The sequence below is a fragment of the Arvicanthis niloticus genome, chromosome 2 (assembly GCF_011762505.2).
Source record: "Arvicanthis niloticus isolate mArvNil1 chromosome 2, mArvNil1.pat.X, whole genome shotgun sequence".
Lineage (NCBI taxonomy): Eukaryota > Metazoa > Chordata > Mammalia > Rodentia > Muridae > Arvicanthis > Arvicanthis niloticus.
This window is the reverse complement of record NC_047659.1, coordinates 125443988-125464940: the sequence shown is the minus strand read 5'-3', so window position 1 is coordinate 125464940 and position 20953 is coordinate 125443988. Positions and strand designations below refer to the sequence as shown.

General features: G+C 49.1%; 1 protein-coding gene across 1 annotated transcript in view; it reads left to right on the top strand.

Moving 5' to 3' along the window:
- LOC117703309 (fer-1-like protein 4) overlaps nt 1-20953 on the top strand; it is a 35710-nt gene that overhangs the window by 8016 nt on the left and 6741 nt on the right. The window contains exons 16-35 of the mRNA XM_034494793.2: nt 196-304; nt 488-665; nt 757-877; nt 1205-1305; nt 6035-6122; nt 6213-6329; nt 7683-7835; nt 8427-8580; nt 8694-8818; nt 9173-9307; nt 9592-9765; nt 10145-10261; nt 10353-10514; nt 14396-14594; nt 14737-14777; nt 14862-14990; nt 15889-15928; nt 16015-16115; nt 16192-16326; nt 16842-16958. Of these exons, the coding sequence (XP_034350684.1) occupies nt 196-304; nt 488-665; nt 757-877; nt 1205-1305; nt 6035-6122; nt 6213-6329; nt 7683-7835; nt 8427-8580; nt 8694-8818; nt 9173-9307; nt 9592-9765; nt 10145-10261; nt 10353-10514; nt 14396-14594; nt 14737-14777; nt 14862-14990; nt 15889-15928; nt 16015-16115; nt 16192-16326; nt 16842-16958 (2496 nt within the window). The remainder of the gene's footprint in view (nt 1-195; nt 305-487; nt 666-756; nt 878-1204; nt 1306-6034; nt 6123-6212; nt 6330-7682; nt 7836-8426; nt 8581-8693; nt 8819-9172; nt 9308-9591; nt 9766-10144; nt 10262-10352; nt 10515-14395; nt 14595-14736; nt 14778-14861; nt 14991-15888; nt 15929-16014; nt 16116-16191; nt 16327-16841; nt 16959-20953) is intronic.

Here is a 20953-nt window from a genome sequence, read left to right as displayed (position 1 = left end):
GTGCTAGTGTATCTAAACATGGTATATATTGAGGGGGTCAGTTCCCTGGGGGAGCTACCAGGGGTGGAATGGGAGTTAAGACACAGAGCCTCCTGGGTCTTATTTTTGATGTCTTTATGTAGGCATTGTGACCAAGTAGAACAGACTGCTCCTCAGGAGGGCGGGAGCTGACCCCAGGCTCACTCTATTTCCTAGAATGCCCTGGCATCCTTTGAAGATTTCTTGCTTTTCGGGGTGGTCTTTGAGGCCACCATGATTGACCCTTCACTGGCCAAGAAGCCCATCAGCCTGGAGATTTCCATTGGTATGTGGCCTAGATGAGCCCAAAAAGCCATGGGATGGAGAGTGGTCCCTTGTTTCAGATGTTAGGCCACAGGAAGGGGTGTTCACTTCAGGGAGAGGGGCGGGTGCTGCTCTACTGAGGGAGGGTTTGTGGAGGGAAATGCTTGACCTTCAGCCTGATGCTCTGATCCTCAATGGGGTGCAGGTCATGCAGGCCGCCGGGAAGAGCAATTGGGCCAAGGATCAAGGGCTGATGAGGGATCTGAAGGAAGTACACTGGAGGCTCGGCCTCTCTTGGAATCTGAGGACAGAGGGTCAGGGCAGGAGGAGCAAGAGTTGCTGGGGACACCTGCTCAGTGGCCTGAACCTGTGGATGGCAATGGGTAAGTGACCTGAGTCACTTGAGGAGGGGTTAAAGAGATCCTTGAGCAATCAAGATGCCCCCAGGCTCCTCTCTTCTCTCTATCTGGCCAGACCATATCTCTGCTTGCCTCTGCGTCACCGAAAGCCCTGCCTACATGTGTGGAGTCGCTGGGAGGATTATACTTGGCGCCTACACAGCAGCAACAGTGTGTGCAAAGTAGCTGAGAGGCTGGTGAGAGCAAGACACACCTGATGGGAAAGGTCTAGCCACAGGACGCAAAAGACTGAGGCTTCTGAAGGTGCTCCAAAGTACAGGCTAATGGGGTGGAGCCGATAACCTTGGTGCAGGAAAGGGAAATGCTGGACAGAGCTTGAAGCTTCTAGGCAAACTGAGGGGAACAAAGTTGTGAGAGACAGTAGAGTGATTGATGGAGTGGAGACAGAAGGGGGCTAGAGAATCAGAACCAGAGTCCAATGAAGGGCCACCAGGAGAGTGGTGTGCGTGGGTAGGGTATGGGCCAGGAACTCTCATGACTGACTTCTTTTGGAGCCCACACAGGACCATGGCCTGCAGGAGGTTGAGAAAATGCAGCGCAGGTCAGGGCTGGGTGCCTGCACACGACTCAAGCAGACTCTGGAAGAGCTGGTGGCTGGAAGCAGGTGAGTCAGCAGAGCTGCCTACCTGTGGCCAGTTTCAGGATGGAAGAGAGGCTCAAGAGAGACCAAGGGTGACTGTCAAGACTGTCTAGTTTCAAGCTGTGTTTGTCCAGCACCTACAGAAGAATGAGAAGGAGAGGTGCCATATCAAGTGAGCTCAGTAGAGATCACGGGCGCTGGGCTCCTCAAGGCTTATAAATAAGGCTTCTCTTCCCTCCTATTTCATAAAGAAAGTAAAACTCTGCTTAGTTATGATTTCTACTGCTGCAACAAGACAGGATGGTCAAAAAGCAAACTGGAGAGGAAAGGGTTTATTCACCTTACACTTCCACATTGCTGTTCATCATTGAAGGAAGTCAGCACAGGAACTCAACCAAGGCAGGATCCTGGAGGCAGGAGCTGCTGCAGAGGCCATGGAGTGCTGCTTACTGGCTTCCTGCCCCTGGCTTGCTCAGCCTGCTTCTTTATAGAACCCAGGACCAGCAGCCTAGGGATGGCACCTCCTACAGTAGGCTGGGCCCTCATCTACGGATCACTGATTGAGAAAATGCCTTCCAGCTAGATCTCATGGAGGCATTCCCTCCTTCCTCTCTGATGACTCTAGCTTGTGTCAAGTTGCCACAAAACCAACCAGTAAACCTGCCTTTCTCCATCCGGTCTGTACCTAGCCATTTCTGCATCCACGCGATGGCCCTACTTGCTGATGCAGAGAGGATGTGCTGCTTCCTCAGCAGCACCTCTGTGATACTGATTTAACCTTTCACCTCCTGCATAGCTAGCTCTGCTGGCATCTGTCTCTCCTGCATCCTTGACTGGTCCTTTCTCAGTCACCAGCTGTTGCTCTAACCACATGAACTAGTCCTAGTTGTTTCCGTCTTTCCTCTCCACTTCCATGGATCTGACCACCTGCGCCAGGTACTCAAGTCCCTTTCTGACACTTTTCTCAAGAGCTTCCTCTTCATTCGGCAGACACCTATAGCACCTGCTATGTCATTGTAGTGGCCGTAGTTTCTTCTCTGAGTGGCAGGGGAGAGCCACCGAAGGTCTTGAAATTCTCACTTATAATTTTAGAAAAGCATGAGTTGGGAGAGAGAGGGTGTGAGAGAGAAGGCAGGACAACTGAAGAAGGCCTTGTAATGTTTAGGTGACAGGAGAGGAACAGAGCCATGCGGTGAATGGGCTCACTTGACAGAGCAATTGCCCAGTATGTATGCACAAAGCCTTGGGTTCAGTCTCCAGCACTGCAATAACCTGGCATGGTGGTGCATGCTTGTAATCCCAGCACTTGGGAGATAGAGGCAGGAAGGTCAGAAATTCAAGATCAAGCGTGAGACCAGTGTGGCACACATGAGATCATTGGCCAGAAATAAGTGAGTGAATAAATAAATAAATAAATAAATAAATTTTAAAAAGCAAGGCTGGGCAGTGGTGGCACACGCCTTTAGCCCTAACACTCAGGAGTCAGAGGCAGGTGGATCTCTATGAGTTTGAGGCCAGCCTTGTCTACAGAGTGAGTTCCAGTACTGCCACAAACTACACAGAGAAACCCTGTCTCGAAAGCCAAACCAAAACAACAGTAAAAGGCCAGGTGAGTGAATTCAAGAGAAAATTTGCAGTTGGATATGTCAGCACAGCTGCAGCCCAGCCCAGCACAGCCCATGAGATGGGGCCACCCACAGTTCTGGTGAATCTTCTCAATCAAACTAACCCAATCTAGAAAAACTCTCACTAACATGCTCAAGGGGTTTGTTTCCTTGGCAACCAAAGAACCTGTCTAGGTGATGGTTAACATTAACCATCCCAGCTTGCCTGGCTGTGTAGACTGGGCTGTTAACTAAGCTGTAGAAGGAAGGAAGGAAGGAAGGAAGGAAGGAAGGAAGGAAGGAAGGAAGGAAAGAAGAAGAAAGGAAGGGTGTTGGAAGCTTATTTCTGGAGATGTTAGCTAGCCTTGAAAGTGGACATATAGCTGGTAGACAGACAGCAAGATGAACTGAATTCTGGGGATAATTCTTTGCAGGAAATGCAAATTTACATTATGCTGCTGAGGCTAGACATTTCAGGAGCACAGAGAAAGAAATCTGAAAATCTGCAGAGACTCAGCTGTGACACCAGGACAGAAGCATCAAAGTCACAGGCTCTGGATGCTCACTGTCCGTCCATTCTGTGCCAGGGGACACAGTAGAGCCCACTCCTTCCAGAACCATGGATGTTGACTTCTATAACACTCCAAGCTTTTTACCTGAATGGCCTGCTTGCTCCTTTCGCCACCCCCCCCCCCCCCCAGGAGCTAGAGCCTCCCTGTATAGCTGTGGTGGAAAATGTGTGTAGGATAAATTTGTAGAGGTTCCCTGCAAGCTGGGAAACAACCCATGAAGAGACAAGAATGATTCCCCTGATTTTTAGATACTGGTGCCGGGCCAGGACTTTTGTATGCTGACCCAGATCATTTACTTTAGCCATTTTTGAGCGCAGCATAATTTGCGGGGGGGTAGGGGGGGAGTGGGGGAAGGTTTTCTGATAACTCAGTCCCAGGAGGACAACACATTTAAAACATGTTTACCATTGAAAACTTTTGCATAGTATGTCTGGCTTCTTTCACAAAGATGGGTATTGTTGACTCAGAGATAGCTAAACATAACACCTGTGGATGTCAGGATTGCCCTGGGCCCAAGATAGTACAGGAGTCACTTGGGCTGTGGTAAAGTACAAGTGGTGTCTCTCATTAGGATGGGTTTTATGGCCTAGAAGCAATGCGCAAGGTTTTAGGGGGAAAGGACCTGGGATAAGCAAAACATAAATTCTGGGAGATCCTCGCTTACCAGGCAGTGAACGATCACTGGGTTAAACTATGTCCATTCATCCCTGGCCTTCCAAGAGGACCAGCTAAGCATCTCGTTCCACGGAAGAGGCAAGCTGTGTGTTCAACTTTCCTGCTATCTCCAGTGCTTCTCTGTGTACACAAGGACATTTTGCTTTCTACATAATTTGTGAAGGAGCTAAGAGGCCAGTGTGACACAGGGTTGTCCTTGATGGCACAAGTACATTTGATGAGGTTAGAGATAATGGACCAGACATACCCAGCCTTTTAGTCCATTTTTAGAGTTTTATATTTTACCCTTAGATAGGCAACTGCAGTGGAGCAAAATAGATGGGAAAGTGTTGACAGCCTTCTGGGCACTTTTGAGGGTGAGAAACAGCAGCCGGTGTAGTGAGGAGGTGTCTGCCCTGATCCTGTGTGAGAAAGAAACTTAGACTGGGTGATCCTGGGAAAAGATGGGAGAAGGGGCTAGATGCTGGGTGCTAGTGTATGCGTGTGTGTGCTGGACATTAAACTCAGCCTCATGTGGGCAAAGCACAAAGCGTGTGCTCTACTGCCGAGTCTTGTACCCAGGATGCAAAGCGCAAACCGTGTGCTCTACTGCCAAGTCTTGTACCCATCCTGGTTCTGGATTTTTAAGATAGAATGTAAACAATTTAGTAAAAGAGAAAGGTAACAATTGAAATTTTGACTTTTATGTAGGTTTTTTGTTTGTTTGTTTGGTTTTTGTATTTTGAGACAAAGTTTCTCTCTATGTAGTCCCAGCTGTCCTTGAACTTGGTCTGTAGACCAGGCTAGCCTCAAACTGACAAGAGATCTACCTGCCTTTGGCTCCTGAGTGCTGGGATTAAAGGTGTATGCTACCACCAACCAGCTTGACTTCTATGTGTTTTTAAAAACATCCCTTAATTACATTTTAAAAATATTTTTAATTGTGTGTGCATGCTTGCATTCATATCATGAAGGGGATGGGGAAAGTTAGAAGACAATTTTTAGGAGTTGATTCCCTCCTCCATGTGGGTTCTCTTATTGTTAGGCATCTAGCGCCCTTTCTCCTGAGGCCATCTCAGCAGTGCAACTTGGATGTGCGTTGGTTGGACGTGGTCACTGGGTCACTGGAAATCATGCATATATTCTCTCTCTTTCTCTCTCTCTCTCTCTCTCTCTCTCTCTCTCTCTCTCTCTCTCTCTCTCTCTTGGTTTTTTTGAGACAGGGTTTCTCTGTATAGCCTTGGCTGTCCTGGAACTCACTCTGTAGACCAAGCTGGCCTCGAACTCAGAAATCCGCCTGCCTCTGCCTCCCAAGTGCTGGGATTAAAGGCATGTGCCACCACTGCCTGGCGCTCTCTCTCTCTCTCTCTCACACACACACACACACACACACACACACACACACACACACACACTCTTTCTCTGACACAGGGTCTCACTTTATTGCCTTGGCTGTCTTAGAACTCCCTGTGTAGAGCAGGCTGACCTCAGACCCACAGAGATCTACCTTCCTCTTCCTCCCAAGTGCAGAGATTAAAGGTGCCAAATACCACCTCACCTGGAAGTCTAGCTGTCTTTTAGCCAGGCTGCTGGAGACTAAAGCAGGCATTCCTTTCTGATTAATGTGGGGACAGGACTCTCCCAGAGTGTAAACAAGTAGGCCTTGATGCTGTTAGGCCTTGGGTGGGGTTAGCATATCTAACTAGCAAGCAGGCTAGTTTGTTGGTCTATAGACTAGTAGCTGAAGTAGCCCAGGCCGGAGATGTTAAATATTGGTGGCTGCAGGGCTTAGAGTCCAGGCTGTGCTAGTTGTATTTGGGCATGGGGCTCTCGGAGGAGGAACTGTCAGAGTCAGGAAGTAGGAGGTCTTCCTGAAGGAAGAGGTTCCAGGGTCCTGATCTCGTCCTTGACTTCTCTCTGCAGACAGTTTTGTCATGGTGCTGAGCGCAGGACGATGACTCGACCCAATGCCCTGGATCGTTGCCGAGTGAAGCTCCTGACACACAGCCTGGTACACAGCCTGGTACAGGCTGGGAAGGGAAGGAGGTAGCGATGCCTGGCGGAGTCCTCCTCTACTCATCTACTCTGCCTGCCCTTCTAGAATCTGATGGCAAAGCAAGGACTTCGGCTTTTACGGAGCCTGAGGCGGAACAACATGCAGAGGACCGTGGTGCTGGCTAAGAAGCTTCTGGCAAAGCTGCACTTCCTGGCTCGGGAGGTGATGCCTTTCCTACCACTTTCCCACTCTGCATACTTCCCTAAGTTCTAGACCCTTCCACAGACCTCTGGGCAGATGTGACTGTTGTCCTTTGAATGCTACATGCTTCCTCTGGTGTAGTTAAGAACGCCAAACCCAGGGTTTGGCAGGGATCCCGAGATATTCAAGATCTGTTTGGAAGGACAGGTGACCACAAGCTTTGGGCATGGATGGCCTCCTTTGACTGGAACGTGTGAGGAGAGCTTGTGCACACCGCAGAAGCTGACAGACTAGCCATCATGGTCAGTCCTGGTGGGCAGAAGCTACAATTCCAAGCACATTTGATAGTTGTAGTTTGGTGTAGAGAGAGGAAGGATAGCAGGGTAGGAGTGTCATTCAATTAAATCTTAGAGCAAAATCAACAATCTTCCTTTCTCCCTTCCTGTTCCTCTCCCTTCCTCCTCTCTCTTTCTCCCTTCCTTCTTCCCTCTCTCCCTTCCTTTCTTAGCTTGCCCACAATAAGCATGTGTTTACACCCGTCTTAAAAATGTTTAATGAAATCCTTCCTTTGTCAAAGGACATTTCATGACATAAATATATATCATATATAGTTTCATTGTTGTTGTTTGTTTGTTTGTTTTTGAGACAGGGTTTCTCTGTGTAGCCCGTGTTGTCCTGGAACTCACTCTATAGACCAGGCTGGCCTCGAACTCAGAGATTTGCCTGACTTTGGCTCCCAAGTGCTGGGATTAAAGGCGTAACCAACCATGCCTGACTTCATCAGTTTGGTTTTTTTAGGGTTTACTTAGTTTGCCTGTATAGATTCTTTGCCAGCATGTATATTTTTGCACCATGTTCATGCCTGGTATCTGTAGACAGATAAGGCATCAGCTCCCCTGGAGCTGGAGTTACAGAGAGTGAGCCACCATGTGAGTGCTGAGAAACATACCCAGGTCCTCTGGAAGAGCGGTAAGAGCGCTTAAGCCCCAAGTCAGCTCGCTCTTCCTAGTTTTGTTGTTCTTAAGTGTTACATTATTTTGCCTTTTTGTGTGACTGGGAACTGGACCCTCAGTTGGAGATGGGTCTTAGTGGGAAGAACTCTGGGGATGCATGACTGTCAGTACAACTGTGAGAGCGCTTAATACCACTGAACGTTGGATGTAAAAATGACAAGGGCAGAAGGCTGTGTGCCAGGTGAGGACTTCAAGTGGGACCTGAGTCTGGGATGGTCTATGGTGCATCCAGGAGGAGAGGTCAGGGAGCAGGTGGCCAGCGGTTCAGAGAAAGTTCAGGACATTTGAAGTTCCCATCAAGCTTCAGGGTCAGGTGGTCTTAGTTCCAAATTCCCTAAGCAACCCTGTCTCCCACACATAGCCGCAGCCACCCCTCCCTGACGTGCTAGTCTGGATGTTCAGTGGCCAGCGCCGCGTGGCCTATGCCCGTGTCCCTGCCCAGGATGTGCTGTTCTCCGTGGTTGAGGAGGAACGAGGCCGAGACTGTGGGAAGATCCAGAGTCTGCTACTCACAGTGAGACGGGGCTGGGGAGAGTGGGGTGAGGGTCGCAGACAGGACAGGGCATTGGAGCTGGCGGCCTGTGTTCCCAAGCAGAAACTCCCTGACTGTTTGCAACTGTCCATAAAGGTGAAAGGGAGTGGGGCTTTGTCCAGGTCAGCCTGGGAGTGAAGTCAAAAGCAAACTTGTCTGCCCTGGGCCTACAGTGGTCCTGACACATAGGCAAGGTGATATGGAAGGAGTGAGCTTTCTTGAGAGCAGAGTTGGTTTACAAATAGAAAATTTCCAAATGATCTGCCTCTAGAAGAGACACCAAAGCAGATTTGTAGTGGTGAGAAGCTGTGACCCTTGGGGTAAAGGACAGAAAATATGAATGTACTGAGGATGGAGGGACAGAGAGGGCAGGTTATACATTTGGGGTTAGGGCTGTGGATATAGGCGTGGCATCGTAAGGCATGGGGTAGGATCATGGGGTGGGATGGAGGGCCTGAGGAAGGATGCAGAAGTGGGAGCAGACCTTCTACACTGGGGAACTTGGGTACCACTTCTCCTTGGCAGAGAGATTTGGGGCAAGGGGTGGCTCCAGCATTCCTCCTTCCCACACAGGCACCCGGGGCAGCCCCTGGTGAGGTCTGTGCCAAGCTGGAGCTCTTCCTGTGGCTGGGGCTGGGCAAGCAATCCAAGGCCTGCACCTCTGAGCTGCCCCCAGATCTTCTGCCTGAACCCTCGGCTGGACTGCCCCACAGCCTATCCCGGGATGGTGAGTGCGGGCCCAGGGTCAGTTCACCTTGCTGTTTGCCCTAGGCAGGGCTTCACAAGTGAGGGAACTCCAGTGGTCCCTGAGCAAGCGTGTCTCCTTTTTCCTCATCTCAGACTTCAGCTACTTCCAGCTGCGGGCTCACCTGTACCAGGCCCGAGGTGTGTTGGCAGCAGATGACAGTGGCCTCTCAGACCCCTTCGCACATGTTCTCATCTCTACTCAGTGCCAGACCACACGGGTGAGAGCCAGACTGGGACACAAACGGGGGTGGGGGGTTGGAGGGAAGCAGGGGACAAGATGCACTGTTGTCCAAGGACCTATGTTTCTCTCCCCACTTTGTATTTTCAGGACAGAGTACTAGATAAGACTCTGGCCTGACTCAGGCCCTGGTACAAAACAGACAGCCATTGTTTCCTGGGGTTGACTTTAGGGCTGGGAAAAGGCAGATGGTCACAGAGAGACCCCAGAACTGGACAACCATGCCTTTGGTGATAAACAGCTAGTTAAAGCATCACGTTGACTACCCACCTGGCATACAAGGGGGTTCCCTTCTGACATCTGTCTCTGCCCCTTTGTCTTCATGGTCCCCAAGGTCTTGGAGCAGACACTGAGTCCCCTGTGGGATGAACTCTTGGTATTTGACCAGCTGATTGTGGACGGCAGGCGGGAACATTTGCGGGAGGAGCCCCCACTAGTGGCCATCAATGTCTTTGACCATAATAAGTTTGTGAGTGTGTCCCCTCCTCCACCCCATTTCCAGCTGCCTCTTCCCAACTGTCTTGGTGACTTCTCCTTTAGCTTCTGAGCATCCTTCCCCTGCCCCCTGTATTTTTGGGGTTGCAGGCAGAATGTCTCACTATGTAGCCCTGGCTAGCCTGGAACTTGCTGCTTAGACCAATCTAGCTTGGAACTCACAGAAGCTACTGTCTGTTTCCTAAGTGCTGGGGTTAAAGATGTAGCCACCACAACCAGCTGTATCTTCCTTAGTTCCTACTGCTTTGCCTCCTACAGGGCCCTGCTGTGTTCCTAGGCAGGGCATTTGCAGCCCCAAGAGTAAAGTTGATAGAGGACCCATATCAGCGCCCTGAGCTGCAGTTCTTCCCCCTGAGGAAAGGGCCTCAGGCTGCTGGAGAAGTCATTGCTACCTTTGAACTTATTGAACTGGACTACAGTGGCCATCTTGAGGTTAGGTACCCTGGCCTGACATTTCTGGGTGTCCCAAGGTCTAGGACCTTGGAAGGGAATGCTGGCTGCAAGTGTCTCCTGGGTTGACCCCATTGGACATGCTGACCCCAGGTTTACTGATGGATATACCCAAGGTTCATCTTGTCAGGTCTCTACCTCTAGAGAACCCATATTGCTGTTCATCCTGGGGTTATCCCATCCCGAATGCCTCAGACCCCCACCCCACTTTCCATATACACATCTGCATCTGGGAGGTCCTCCCTTCAAATCCAGCTCTGTCCGGCCCCCCTGCATTGGCACTTCACAGAAACCCATGCCTCTTCTCCAAGCCTAGGCTTTCCATGTTTTGGTGTGAATTCTGATTTGTTTTTTCTTGTAGCCCTCAGTGCCCAGTGATGTGGAGCCCCAGGATCTGGCTTCACTGGTTGACCCCACCTCTGGACACCTGTCTCTGCCTCCTAGTGTGCGCCCTGTGCTCAGGGAGTTCCGTTTTGAGGTAGCACCAAGCACTGAAGCCTCTTCACTTCCCCCAACCTGGTGGCCTCATCTCAGCCATAGCCCTTGACTCTCCCTCTTCCTGACCTTAGGTGCTGTTCTGGGGTCTTCGAGGCTTGGGCCGTGTCCACCTGTTTGAGGTGGAAAAGCCTCAGGTCGTTCTGGAAGTGGCTGGGAGACATGTGGAGTCTGAAGTTCTGGCCAACTACCGTGAGAACCCTAACTTCACAGAGCTCGTCCAGCACGTGACAGTGGTGAGAGAGAGCACAGAGCGTGTCCTGTGTGTGGTGAGGAGCAGGCACAGGGCATGTCCCACATGCGACAGTGGTGAGAGCAGGCACAGAGGGTGTCACACATGTGACAGTGGTGAGAGCAGGGACAGAGCATGTCCCACATGTGACAGTGGTGAGAGCAGGCACAGGGCATGTCCCACATGTAACAGTGGTGAGGAGCAGGCACAGGGCGTGTCCTGTGTGTGACAGTGGTGAGAGAGGGCACAGAGAGTATCCTGTGTGTGACAGTGGTGAAAGCCGGCACAGGGTGTGTCCTGTGGGTGACAGTGGTGAGAGCGGACACAGGGCGTGTCCTGTGGGTTACAGTGGTGAGAGCGGACACAGGGCGTGTCCTGTGGGTGACAGTGGTGAAAGCCGGCACAGGGCGTGTCCTGTGGGTGACAGTGGTGAGAGCGGGCCAGGACACAGCCTGAAGGGTGGAGGACTGAGGAAGCAGAGGCAGTGAATTCGAGCTGACTAGTTAGGATGATTCAGGAGCAGCATCCGCATCTAAAGCCAAATACTAAATCTTTTAGGCTCTCATCTGCAACTCTTCAGCTTTGCTACATGTGGGACACGCTCTGTAGCATGAGCTGTTTGCAGCGGGACACGCTCTGTAGCATGAGCTGTTTGCAGATGCAAACAGCAAGAGACAGTGTAGAAATTAAACGGCTGTGCTCTAATAAAACTTATAAAAACTGCCAGTGGGCGGGCCATGAATCTTGGCTGTAGTTCATGACTTCTCTGCGTTAATCGTTAGATTGGTGGCATTCTCTTAGTGATGTTGAATGAAGGTGTTAGCCAGAGGCCTGAAGAATAAACATCAGAGAATCTATCCAGTCTCTGAAACACAGGGGAGGAGAGGAAAGACACCATAGCGGCTTCACAGATGGCTCAGCCATTAAGAGCCAGCCCCTACTCCTGAGGCAGAGCTCCTCCTGCTCCTCCTCCTTTCCCTCCCCTCCCTTCTTCTGGAGGTCAGAGGACACGGTTGAGGAGTCAGTTTTCCTTTCCACCTTTACATTTGTTTTGAGGATCAAGCTAGGGTCATCAGGCTTGTGCAGCAGGTGCTTTACCCACTGAGCATGTGCCAGCACTTCTTAGCTTTTTGAGAAATTTCCATACTGGCTTCCATGGAGGCTGGGCCCATGACACTCCTACCAGCATTAAATAAGGGTTCCCCTCACCCATATCTTGCCAGCATTTTTGTTCTTGTTGTCATTGTTGTTTTTCTCTGTGTTATCCTGGCTGTCCTGGAACTCACTCTGTAGACCAGGCTGACCTCAAACTCACACAGATCTATCTGCCTCTGCCTCTGAGTGGTGGGATTAAAAGTGTGTGCCACCACCTTCTGGTCTGTTTCTTCTTCTGAAAGCTGGTAAACTTACAGAATTAAAGAAAGTCTTTGCCAGCTATCTACTTCAGATGGGGATTACTGTCTAGGAAATACAAAGAAGAGACTAAACACATACACAACCAAGACACCCAGACAGCCAATTCTTTGTTTTTTTGTTTTTTGTTGTTGTTGTTGTTTTTTTTTTTTTTTTTTGGAGGCAAAGTCCCACTATGTAGCTCAAGCTGACCTTAAACTTGTCATGCATTCCATGACCCCCAAATACTGGGATATCAGGTGTGTGCCACATCTTGGTATCAAGGATGCTAATTTAAACTGTACTTTTATGTTCCCTCCAAGGGGTATGTTTATCGAGCAGATACACTGAAGCATACTGAGACTTTCCCTTCATCCCTTCCTCCAAGGCTCAGATCAGGCAGCATACACCCTCTTCCTACCGTGTGCCTGAAACCTCTCTTGTTGACTTTGATGGTCCATAGACAGATCGGCTGGGTCCAGCTGCTTCCTAGTGTTTCTCACGCCTCTTGAAACCCTCTTCATGTTTTCTAGCCAGTTCTATCCATTGTCAGTATTAGGGTATTGACGTCTCAAGGCTGTTATTCACGTCTCCCCAGCTCTGTCACTTCTCTTTTTCAGTGCTAAATATTGGTCCCTGTGAACCACACATGCTAGACATGCCCTGTAAGACTCCCCCATCCTCATCCTTCATTTCTTACCCTTTTGTGTTTTGAACTCTGTTGCTTAGTGTGTATTTGTTTACAGTCGTTTTAGCTTCCTGATGAATCAACCCCTTTACCACTGTAGAATGACCCTCTGTGTCTCTAGTAATGTTTTTTGTTTCTTGGTCTATTTTAACTAATGGTATAACTTCTCTGGCTTTCAATTACTGTTTGCCTGATTATCTCCCAGTTCTTCCTATGTATGTATGTCTTTTTAATTTGTTATTTGTAATTTGTTATTTGTTTATTGTGATACTGAGTGTTGAGCTCAGAGCCTCAAACATGCTCTGCTATGCAATCAAATCTACAACAGAGCCACACCCTCAGACTTCAACCTGTGTGTGTCTTTGACGCTAAAGTTTCTTTCATCTGGGTGTGGTGGTATATGTGTTTAATCCCAGCACTTCTAAAGCCAAGGCAGGTGGTTCTCCATGTGCCTGGGGTTTCAGGGAAGTCACAGTGATAGGAACCTAAGATAGTTTGTCAAATCACATCCACAGTCAAGAGAGGGAATCCATCCATCCATGCTTACCTGTGCTCAGAATCCTCTCTATATCCACACAGTCCTTCATACACTTACTTACACACTTACGTAGTCCAGGATGACCTGCCTAGGGGATGGTGCCTCCCTGAGTAATCTGGGTCTTTCCAATTTACAATTAACACAATTGGGAAAACCCCTCCCACAACCTGACACAGACAATCCCTCCCGAGATTCTCTTCCCAGCAACTCTAGGTTGTATCCAATACACAAAATGTCACAAATATGAATGCTGATTTTTCACAATTTATTTCAGATTATTACTCATTTTTTTTTTTGAGACAAGGTCTCACTATGTAACTCTATCTGTTCTGGCATCACTATGTATACCAGGCTGGCCTCAAACTCACAGAGATACAGAGATCACCTGCCTCTGCCTCCCAATCTGGGAATAAAGGCATATTCCACCACACCTAGCTATGATCCTTACTCAGTTCCGGGACATAGTGGTACACTTCTGTAACCTCAGAACTTAGGAGACAGCAGCAGGAAAATCATAGCAACTCTGAAGCTGGCCTTGTCTACATAGCAACTTCCAGGCCAGCCAGGGCTACATAGCATTTTGGTTTTGTTTTTGTTTGTTTTTGTTTTTGGAGACAGGGTTTCTCTATATAGCTTTGGCTGTCCAGAAACTTGCTCCATCAACCAGGCTGATCTCGAACTCACAGAGCCACCTGCTTCTGCCGAGTGCTGGGATTAGAGACATATGCCACAACTGCCTGGCTACATAGCATCTCATTAAAAACTTTTTAAAAACTGATAAAACTTTAATTCCAGAGAAAGGTATATGCTTTTCTCCAGTATAGCTCTATTTCTTCTCCTCTTTGTACATGATAAATGAAGCCAGCAATCAAGTGTAATCATCGTCCTTTCCCCTCTTAGGTGCCAGGGACAGTTAGGGAATCCCCTGGTTAAACTCCATAATGTTATGGCTCAGACTCGCTATTTGCATGGTGAGCACTGTCTTCTACCTGAGGGCAACACTAACCTGGGTTCACTTTGCAGGTGCCAAAGTCCCTTTGTATCAGTTATGTCACCATATTTAGGACAGTCTATTAGTCCACACTGTGTCCCTTCTTTAGCAGGTAGAGACAGAAGGCCGTGATGACTTAAGGGGCTGACAGTGTGGCAGATATGGACCCAGAATGGCTTGTTTCCTCTCCTGCTCTCTGCTCCTTCTTCCTTCCCCAGAGCTTAGACTCACTTCCTGTTTCCCTGTTTCCTTGTTTCCCTGTTTCCCTGTTTCCAGGACTTGCCAGAACAGCCATATCTGCAGCCCCCACTAAGCATCCTGGTGATTGAGCGCCGGGCCTTTGGACGAACCGTTCTCGTGGGGTCCCATATCGTTCCCCACATGCTCAGATTCACACTCCAGGGTCATGAGCATCCCCAAGAGGAGGAAGGAACAGAGGAGGAGACAAGGGACCTGGTGCCACAGAGGCCTCAAGGTCAGGAGTGTTCTTGGTAGGGGCTACCAGACAGAAGCCCCTCTGGATCCTGGTAGAGATGGCTCCAGTGGGACCCTCTAATGGGGCATGGAGTCTGGTTTCTACTGGCCTAAAACTCATGATATCATTTCCCTACTCCCAGGAGAGAAGTCTGAAGCAGGAATATCCAGACAGCTCCTGAAGGTGAGGGGCGCTCCGTAAGCTGGGAAGGGATGTCAGGGCTTGTGGTGGTACTGGCCGAAAACCACAAGGTCCTCTCTGCCTCAGGCCCCTCTAAAGAAGCTTACCTTAGGGCTCCTGGGTCAAGGCCCTGAGCTGGAGGAAGACATTCCAGATCCAGAAGAGATGGACTGGTGGTCCAAGTACTATGCCTCACTGCAGGAATTCCAGGGGCAGGTACGAGGAGCAGGACCCAGGGCTGGAACTGGGGGATGAAAGGCAAGGTGGGGTCTCACACAACAGACCCCTGTGTGTTCCAGACCTCTTTACTTCAGCCATCTTCTTTCCTCTTCAGCTCAGTTTTAGTGGTCAGACATCTGTTGGCTATCATTCTGTTGTCTAATAAAAATAGAACCTGAGCCCATTAAACCAGTCCCCCATCCCTGTGAGTTGGAGGCCAGCCTGGTCTAAATAACCAGTTACAAGCCAAGCAGAGATACACACTCTATAGACCAGGCTGGCCTCTAACTCAGAGATCTGCCTGCCTCTGTCTCCCACGTGCTGGGATAAAAGGCATATGCTACCACCACCTGGATCAATTTTTTAATTTTAATTTTTATTTAAAAAGTAAAAGGGAACCAGGTGTGGCAGCACACACTTTTAATCCCAGCACTTAGGAGGCAGAGGCAGGTGGGTCTCCGTGAGTTTGAGGCCAGCCTGGTCTTCAAAGCCAAGTTCCAGGACAGACAGGGCTATTACACAGAGAAACCCTATCTTGAAAAACAAATAAAAATGTAAAAGGCAACAAATGAGGTTAATTTTAATAATGTTTTACACACACACATACACACACATATATATAACACATCATTTTGAGTAGTAACTATCATAACAATAATAAGCTATTTTGCCTTCTCCTAGTAAGTCTGTTGTGTGTTCTAGCTCACAGCACCTCTCAGTGCAGACTAACCTCATGTCAAGGACTCGGTGACCGTATGTGAGTGGCAGTGACTGAGTTCACAGGACCAGACAATAAATGCAACTTCTGAAAAAGAAGTGGCTGTGTAGCTGGAAAGGGGGTGGACTACAGAGGGGCATGGCCAGGAGGGCTCTCTGACCTGCCTTTTGATTTCAGTCCAGCTCCGATGATGAGATGGACGAAGCTGGAGATCCAGGTGAGAGTCCCAGCTCTTTGCTCTTGTTCTGTCTGTCCTCCCACCCCCACCCCATGTCTTACCAGGGGCAATTCTGCTGTTTCCAGATGGGACTCACCTCATTTCTGGGGACAGGGAGGCCCAGGAGCAGGGGGAGACTGATATCAAAGTCTCTGTGCCTCGGAAGAAAGCAATTGCTACCCTGAAGGTGACAGGGTGCTGGGGAGGAGGGAGTCCCTGGGATTTGGGGTATAGAGTTGTCACTGAAGCCCCTCGCCTTTCAGATCTACAACAGCTCCCTGGAGGATGAGTTTAGCCACTTTGAAGACTGGCTGAGTGTGTTCCCCTTGTACAGAGGACAAGGCGGCCAGGACGGAGATGGAGAGGAAGCATCTGGACACTTTGTGGGCAAGTTCAAGGTATACGTGGGGAAAGAAAAAGACTTGGAAAAGGACTCATAGGGTTTTCCTACATGATGGAGAGATGGAGAGATGGAGAGACGGCTCAGAGGTTAACACTGCTGCTCTTGCAGAGGACCTAGATTTCATTCCCAACACCATAGTGTGGTTCACAACCATCCTTAAATCCAATTCCAGGGGACCTGACATCCTCCTCTGACCTGTGGAACCACACCCACACAGGAGCACAGACACAGCTGCAGGGAAAACACTCACACACAAAGCAAAATAAATACATCTAATGTAATTGATTTTTAAAAACTTACCTTTCACCGGGCAGTGGTGGCGCACGCCTTTAATCCCAGCACTTGGGAGGCAGAGGCAGGCGGATTTCTGAGTTCGAGGCCAGCCTGGTCTACAGAGTGAGTTCCAGGACAGCCAGGACTACACAGAGAAACCCTGTCTCGAAAAACCAAAAAAAAAAAAAAAAAACCTTACCTTTCTTACCAAGTCTTCTTCTGTCTCCCCCACCTCAGGGCTCCTTCCTAATTTACCCTGAGTCAGAAGCTAAATCCTTCTCTGAGCCTCAGATCTCCAGGGGGATTCCCCAGAACCGGCCCATCAAGCTCCTGGTCAGAGTGTACATAGTGAAGGTGGGTAGTGATTGGTTCATCCCCACAGCAGCAAAGACAATAGTGTGCAGTCTACAGAACAAAAGGCTCTCAAAGGCTCCTCAGAGATCACAGAGGCTCCTTCCTTCAGGGTTTAGGTAGAAATCCTGGGTGTGGTTAGACTTCCCCTCTCTCACAAAGCTTGCTGGTATCAGGACTTATTCACATTCTGGTCGTGGGTGCAGGAAGTCAAAGACTGTAGTACCAGACTCCCAGTTCCAGAACAGACCCCCAGTTCCAGAACAGATCCCCAGCTCCAGAAGAGATCCCCAGTTCCAGAACAGACCTCCAGTTCCAGGACAGACCCCCAGCTCCAGAACAGACCCCCAGCTCCAGAACAGACCCCCAGCTCCAGAACAGATCCCCAGTTCCAGAACAGACCTCCAGTTCCAGGACAGACCCCCAGCTCCAGAACAGACCCCCAGCTCCAGAACAGACCCCCAGTTCCAGAACAGACCCCCAGTTCCAGAACAGATCCCCAGTTCCAGAACAGACCCCCAGTTCCAGGACAGACCCCCAGCTCCAGAACAGACCCCCAGTTCCAGAACAGATCCCCAGTTCTAGAACAGACCCCCAGTTCCAGAACAGATCCCCAGTTCCAGAACAGACCCCCAGTTCCAGAACAGATCCCCAGTTCCAGAACAGACCCCCAGTTCCAGAACAGACCCCCAGTTCCAGAACAGACCCCCAGTTCCAGAACAGACCCCCAGTTCCAGAACACCTGTAGTTCTTCCCATTGCTATGTCTGTCAAGCAGGACTTGTGGGGCCCCAGAACTTTCTTAAAGGAATCTTGAGGAGCAACAGGGAAGGAGCAGGTTGCTATGCTGGTTGCTATGCCCCCACTCCCCCGTCTCAGTCACCAGAGCAGACACTATGCTTCACTCTAACGTAAGGATCTAAGACATCATGGGAAGAGACATTCTGTCACCACCTGACCCTCCTGGGGGCTGCTGGGTAGTAGAACTCATTCATTCTTACTGTTCCTTTTAGCAACAGGGAAGACAGGGTGATCTGAGATAAATCACTTTGTGATACATCTAGACATACTAGACAAAATTCTATTTAATGAACACAAAGCTTTAAAGAAAGAAAAATTTCCTTTCCCTGAGTGAGGAGGCAGCTGTAGTACTTCCAGATGAGCCCCAGAGTTCAGGCTGTCTCAAAAGGGTTTGTCCACATCTTAACTTTGACCTTGGGTTCTTAGAGCCTGAGCCAGGGAAGGGTCTAGAAACAAGACCCCGTAGGAAGCAGGCCAAGAGGTGGCTCACCCATGGGACAAGAATCTGTTCCAGGGAAACTGTCTTTCTGGGGAATGTGTGTTTAGCATGGCCCTACACTGATTTAAGACTGGGATTTGTATTTTCTGTTTAATCCAAAAAATTTAAAACCGAGAGCTGAGGTTTGGTTGAGATCACTTACAAGGCATGCTCAAGGCCACGGGGACTCAGCAGAGGAAACAGAAATCTTAGGATCATATCTGTAATCCCAGCTCTCAGGAGGCTGAGATGTGAAGAAGATTACAATGAATTCCAGGCCAACTTGAGCTGCATAGTGAGTTTTAGCTTAACCTGGGCTACACAGTAAGACCAAACCCAACCCAACCCAATCTAACCTAACCAACCCAACCCAACCCAACTCAACCCAACCCAACCCAACTCAACCAACCAAACCCAACACAACACAATCAACCAAACCCAACTCAACCCAACCCAACCTGACCCCCCCCCAACCCAGAACCAAAACCAAAACCAAAACCATGACTAGATGTAGCCATGTAGACCAGTAATTTTAGCATTTGTGGAGGCAGGAGAATCAAAATACCAAACCAGGGCCTGAGAGGTAGCTCAGCAGTTGAGAGCACTGGCTGCTCCTCCAAAGGATTTGCTGGGTAGGATTCCCAGCACCCAGGAGGCAGCAGCTCACTAACATCTGTAACTCCAGTTCCAGGGGATCTGATGCTCTCTCCTGTCCACTGTCTAAGGCATTCACCTGGTGGGTACATAGATACACATGCAGGCAAAACACCCACACACATAAAATAAAATTAAAATGAAACAAAACCCTTACCAAACCAAAGAAGCCAACTAACCAAACCCAAGTAAACAAACAAACAAACAAACAAACAGGACAAACAAGCTAGTTGTGTCTACTCGTTCTACAATCCCAGAACTGTAGCAGCAGAGGCAAGAGGATCAGAAACTCAAGGCCAGCCTCAGCTACATGCTAAGCTTTAGGCTAGCCTGCTCCACTAGAGACCCTGCCTCATAAAACCAAAAATTACAAACCAGCAAACAAAACCAAGCAAGAGACTGTTCAAAGTGACCATAAACCCAGCCTCAAAGTTTCCACAGGGCTAAAAACAAATGTGGACTCACGACACAGAATTATAGAATATGTAAGAAAACAGTATCGGGAAATAAAATGACAAAAGTCCTGCACAACAAGGATAGTGAGACATCACACTGTCCTGGATGTTAGAAATGTCAGTCATTAGACTGAGAACTAGCAGCTTACGTGTATTTTGTAAGCAGAGAGGGCTCAGCTGTCAGAAGTGACTTGAGAAGATGGCGGGGTCATAGAAGGTTTGTTGTATCAGCATGGGGACCCAAGTTCGTTTGATCCCATAATTCACTTTGGGGGAAAAATAAACAAAACCCAAGTGTGATGTTTTACACTTGTAACCTCAGCACTGAGGTGGGTGCTTGGCCAGTCAGCTAAGCTTCATCGTCATCTTTCAGGCCAAAACACACACACACACACACACACACACACACACACACACACACACACACACACACACACAAATAAAAATGACCCAGGAGAGCAGGAAGGTATCTTGGTAGGAAAAGTGTTTGCCCTGGAAGCACAAAGACCTGGGTTTGATCCCAAGAACCTATTTTTTTAAAAAAGCCAGACCGTGCTACATACTTGTAATCCCAGCGCTGGAGAGCTAGAGACGGGTGGAGCCCTGGGGCTCACTGGGCACTCGCTCTAGCTTGTGTGGCCATTTCCAGTCCAGTGGGAGATGCTGTCTCAACAAACAAAGTGTAGACACTGAAGAACAGCACTGAGGAGGTGCTTTGACCTCAACGTGCATGCAATACACGTGTCCTCATGAACACACAAAAGCAATGCAAGAACTGGGCCTGGTAGCCTGTGCTACCTGTAATCACAGCTATTTAGGAGGCTGAGGTAGACCAAGTGGAAAGTTAAGACCCCAAGGACTGGAACCATGGCTCGGTGACAGCATGCTTTCTCAGCATACACGGAGCCCTGGATTTAATCCCCAGAATCACACATACCAGGTGTGGGCATGCCTGTAATCCCAGCACTCAGGCGTGACGGCAAAGGGGTCAGGAGTTTAAGGCCATCCTCAGCCACAAAGCAAGTTTGAGGGTAGCCTGGGCTATGTGAGCCTTTGTCTCAAACTTGAATAGGGGCTGAGAGATGGCTTGGTAGATAAAGTGCTTGCTGTACAAGCATGGAAACTTTTGGATCCCCAGTGCCGGTGTAAAAAGCTGGGCTTGGGGCTGGAAAGATGGCTCAGCGGTTAAGAGCACTGACTGCTCTTCCAGAGGTTCTGAGTTCAATTCCCAGCAACCACATGGCTCACAACCATCTGTAATGAAATCTGATGCCCCCTTCTGGTGTGTTTGTACTTACATAAAACAAATAGATCTTTAAAAAAAAAAAGCTGGGCTTGGTGGTGTGCACCTATAATCCTGGTACAGAGAAGGTGGGGGTGGGAAGCCCAGTGAGATGTGCTGGCCAGCCAGCAGAGCTAAACTGGCGAGTTTCAGGTTCAGTGAGACCATATCTCAAAAATAAAGATAGGGACTGAGGAGACTCCCATAGTTGATTTTAGGCCCCTCAGGCAGCATGTACACATTCATGAAGGCACATGCATATACACCACACTACACACACCACACACACACACACACACACACACACACACACACACATTCAGAAAGAA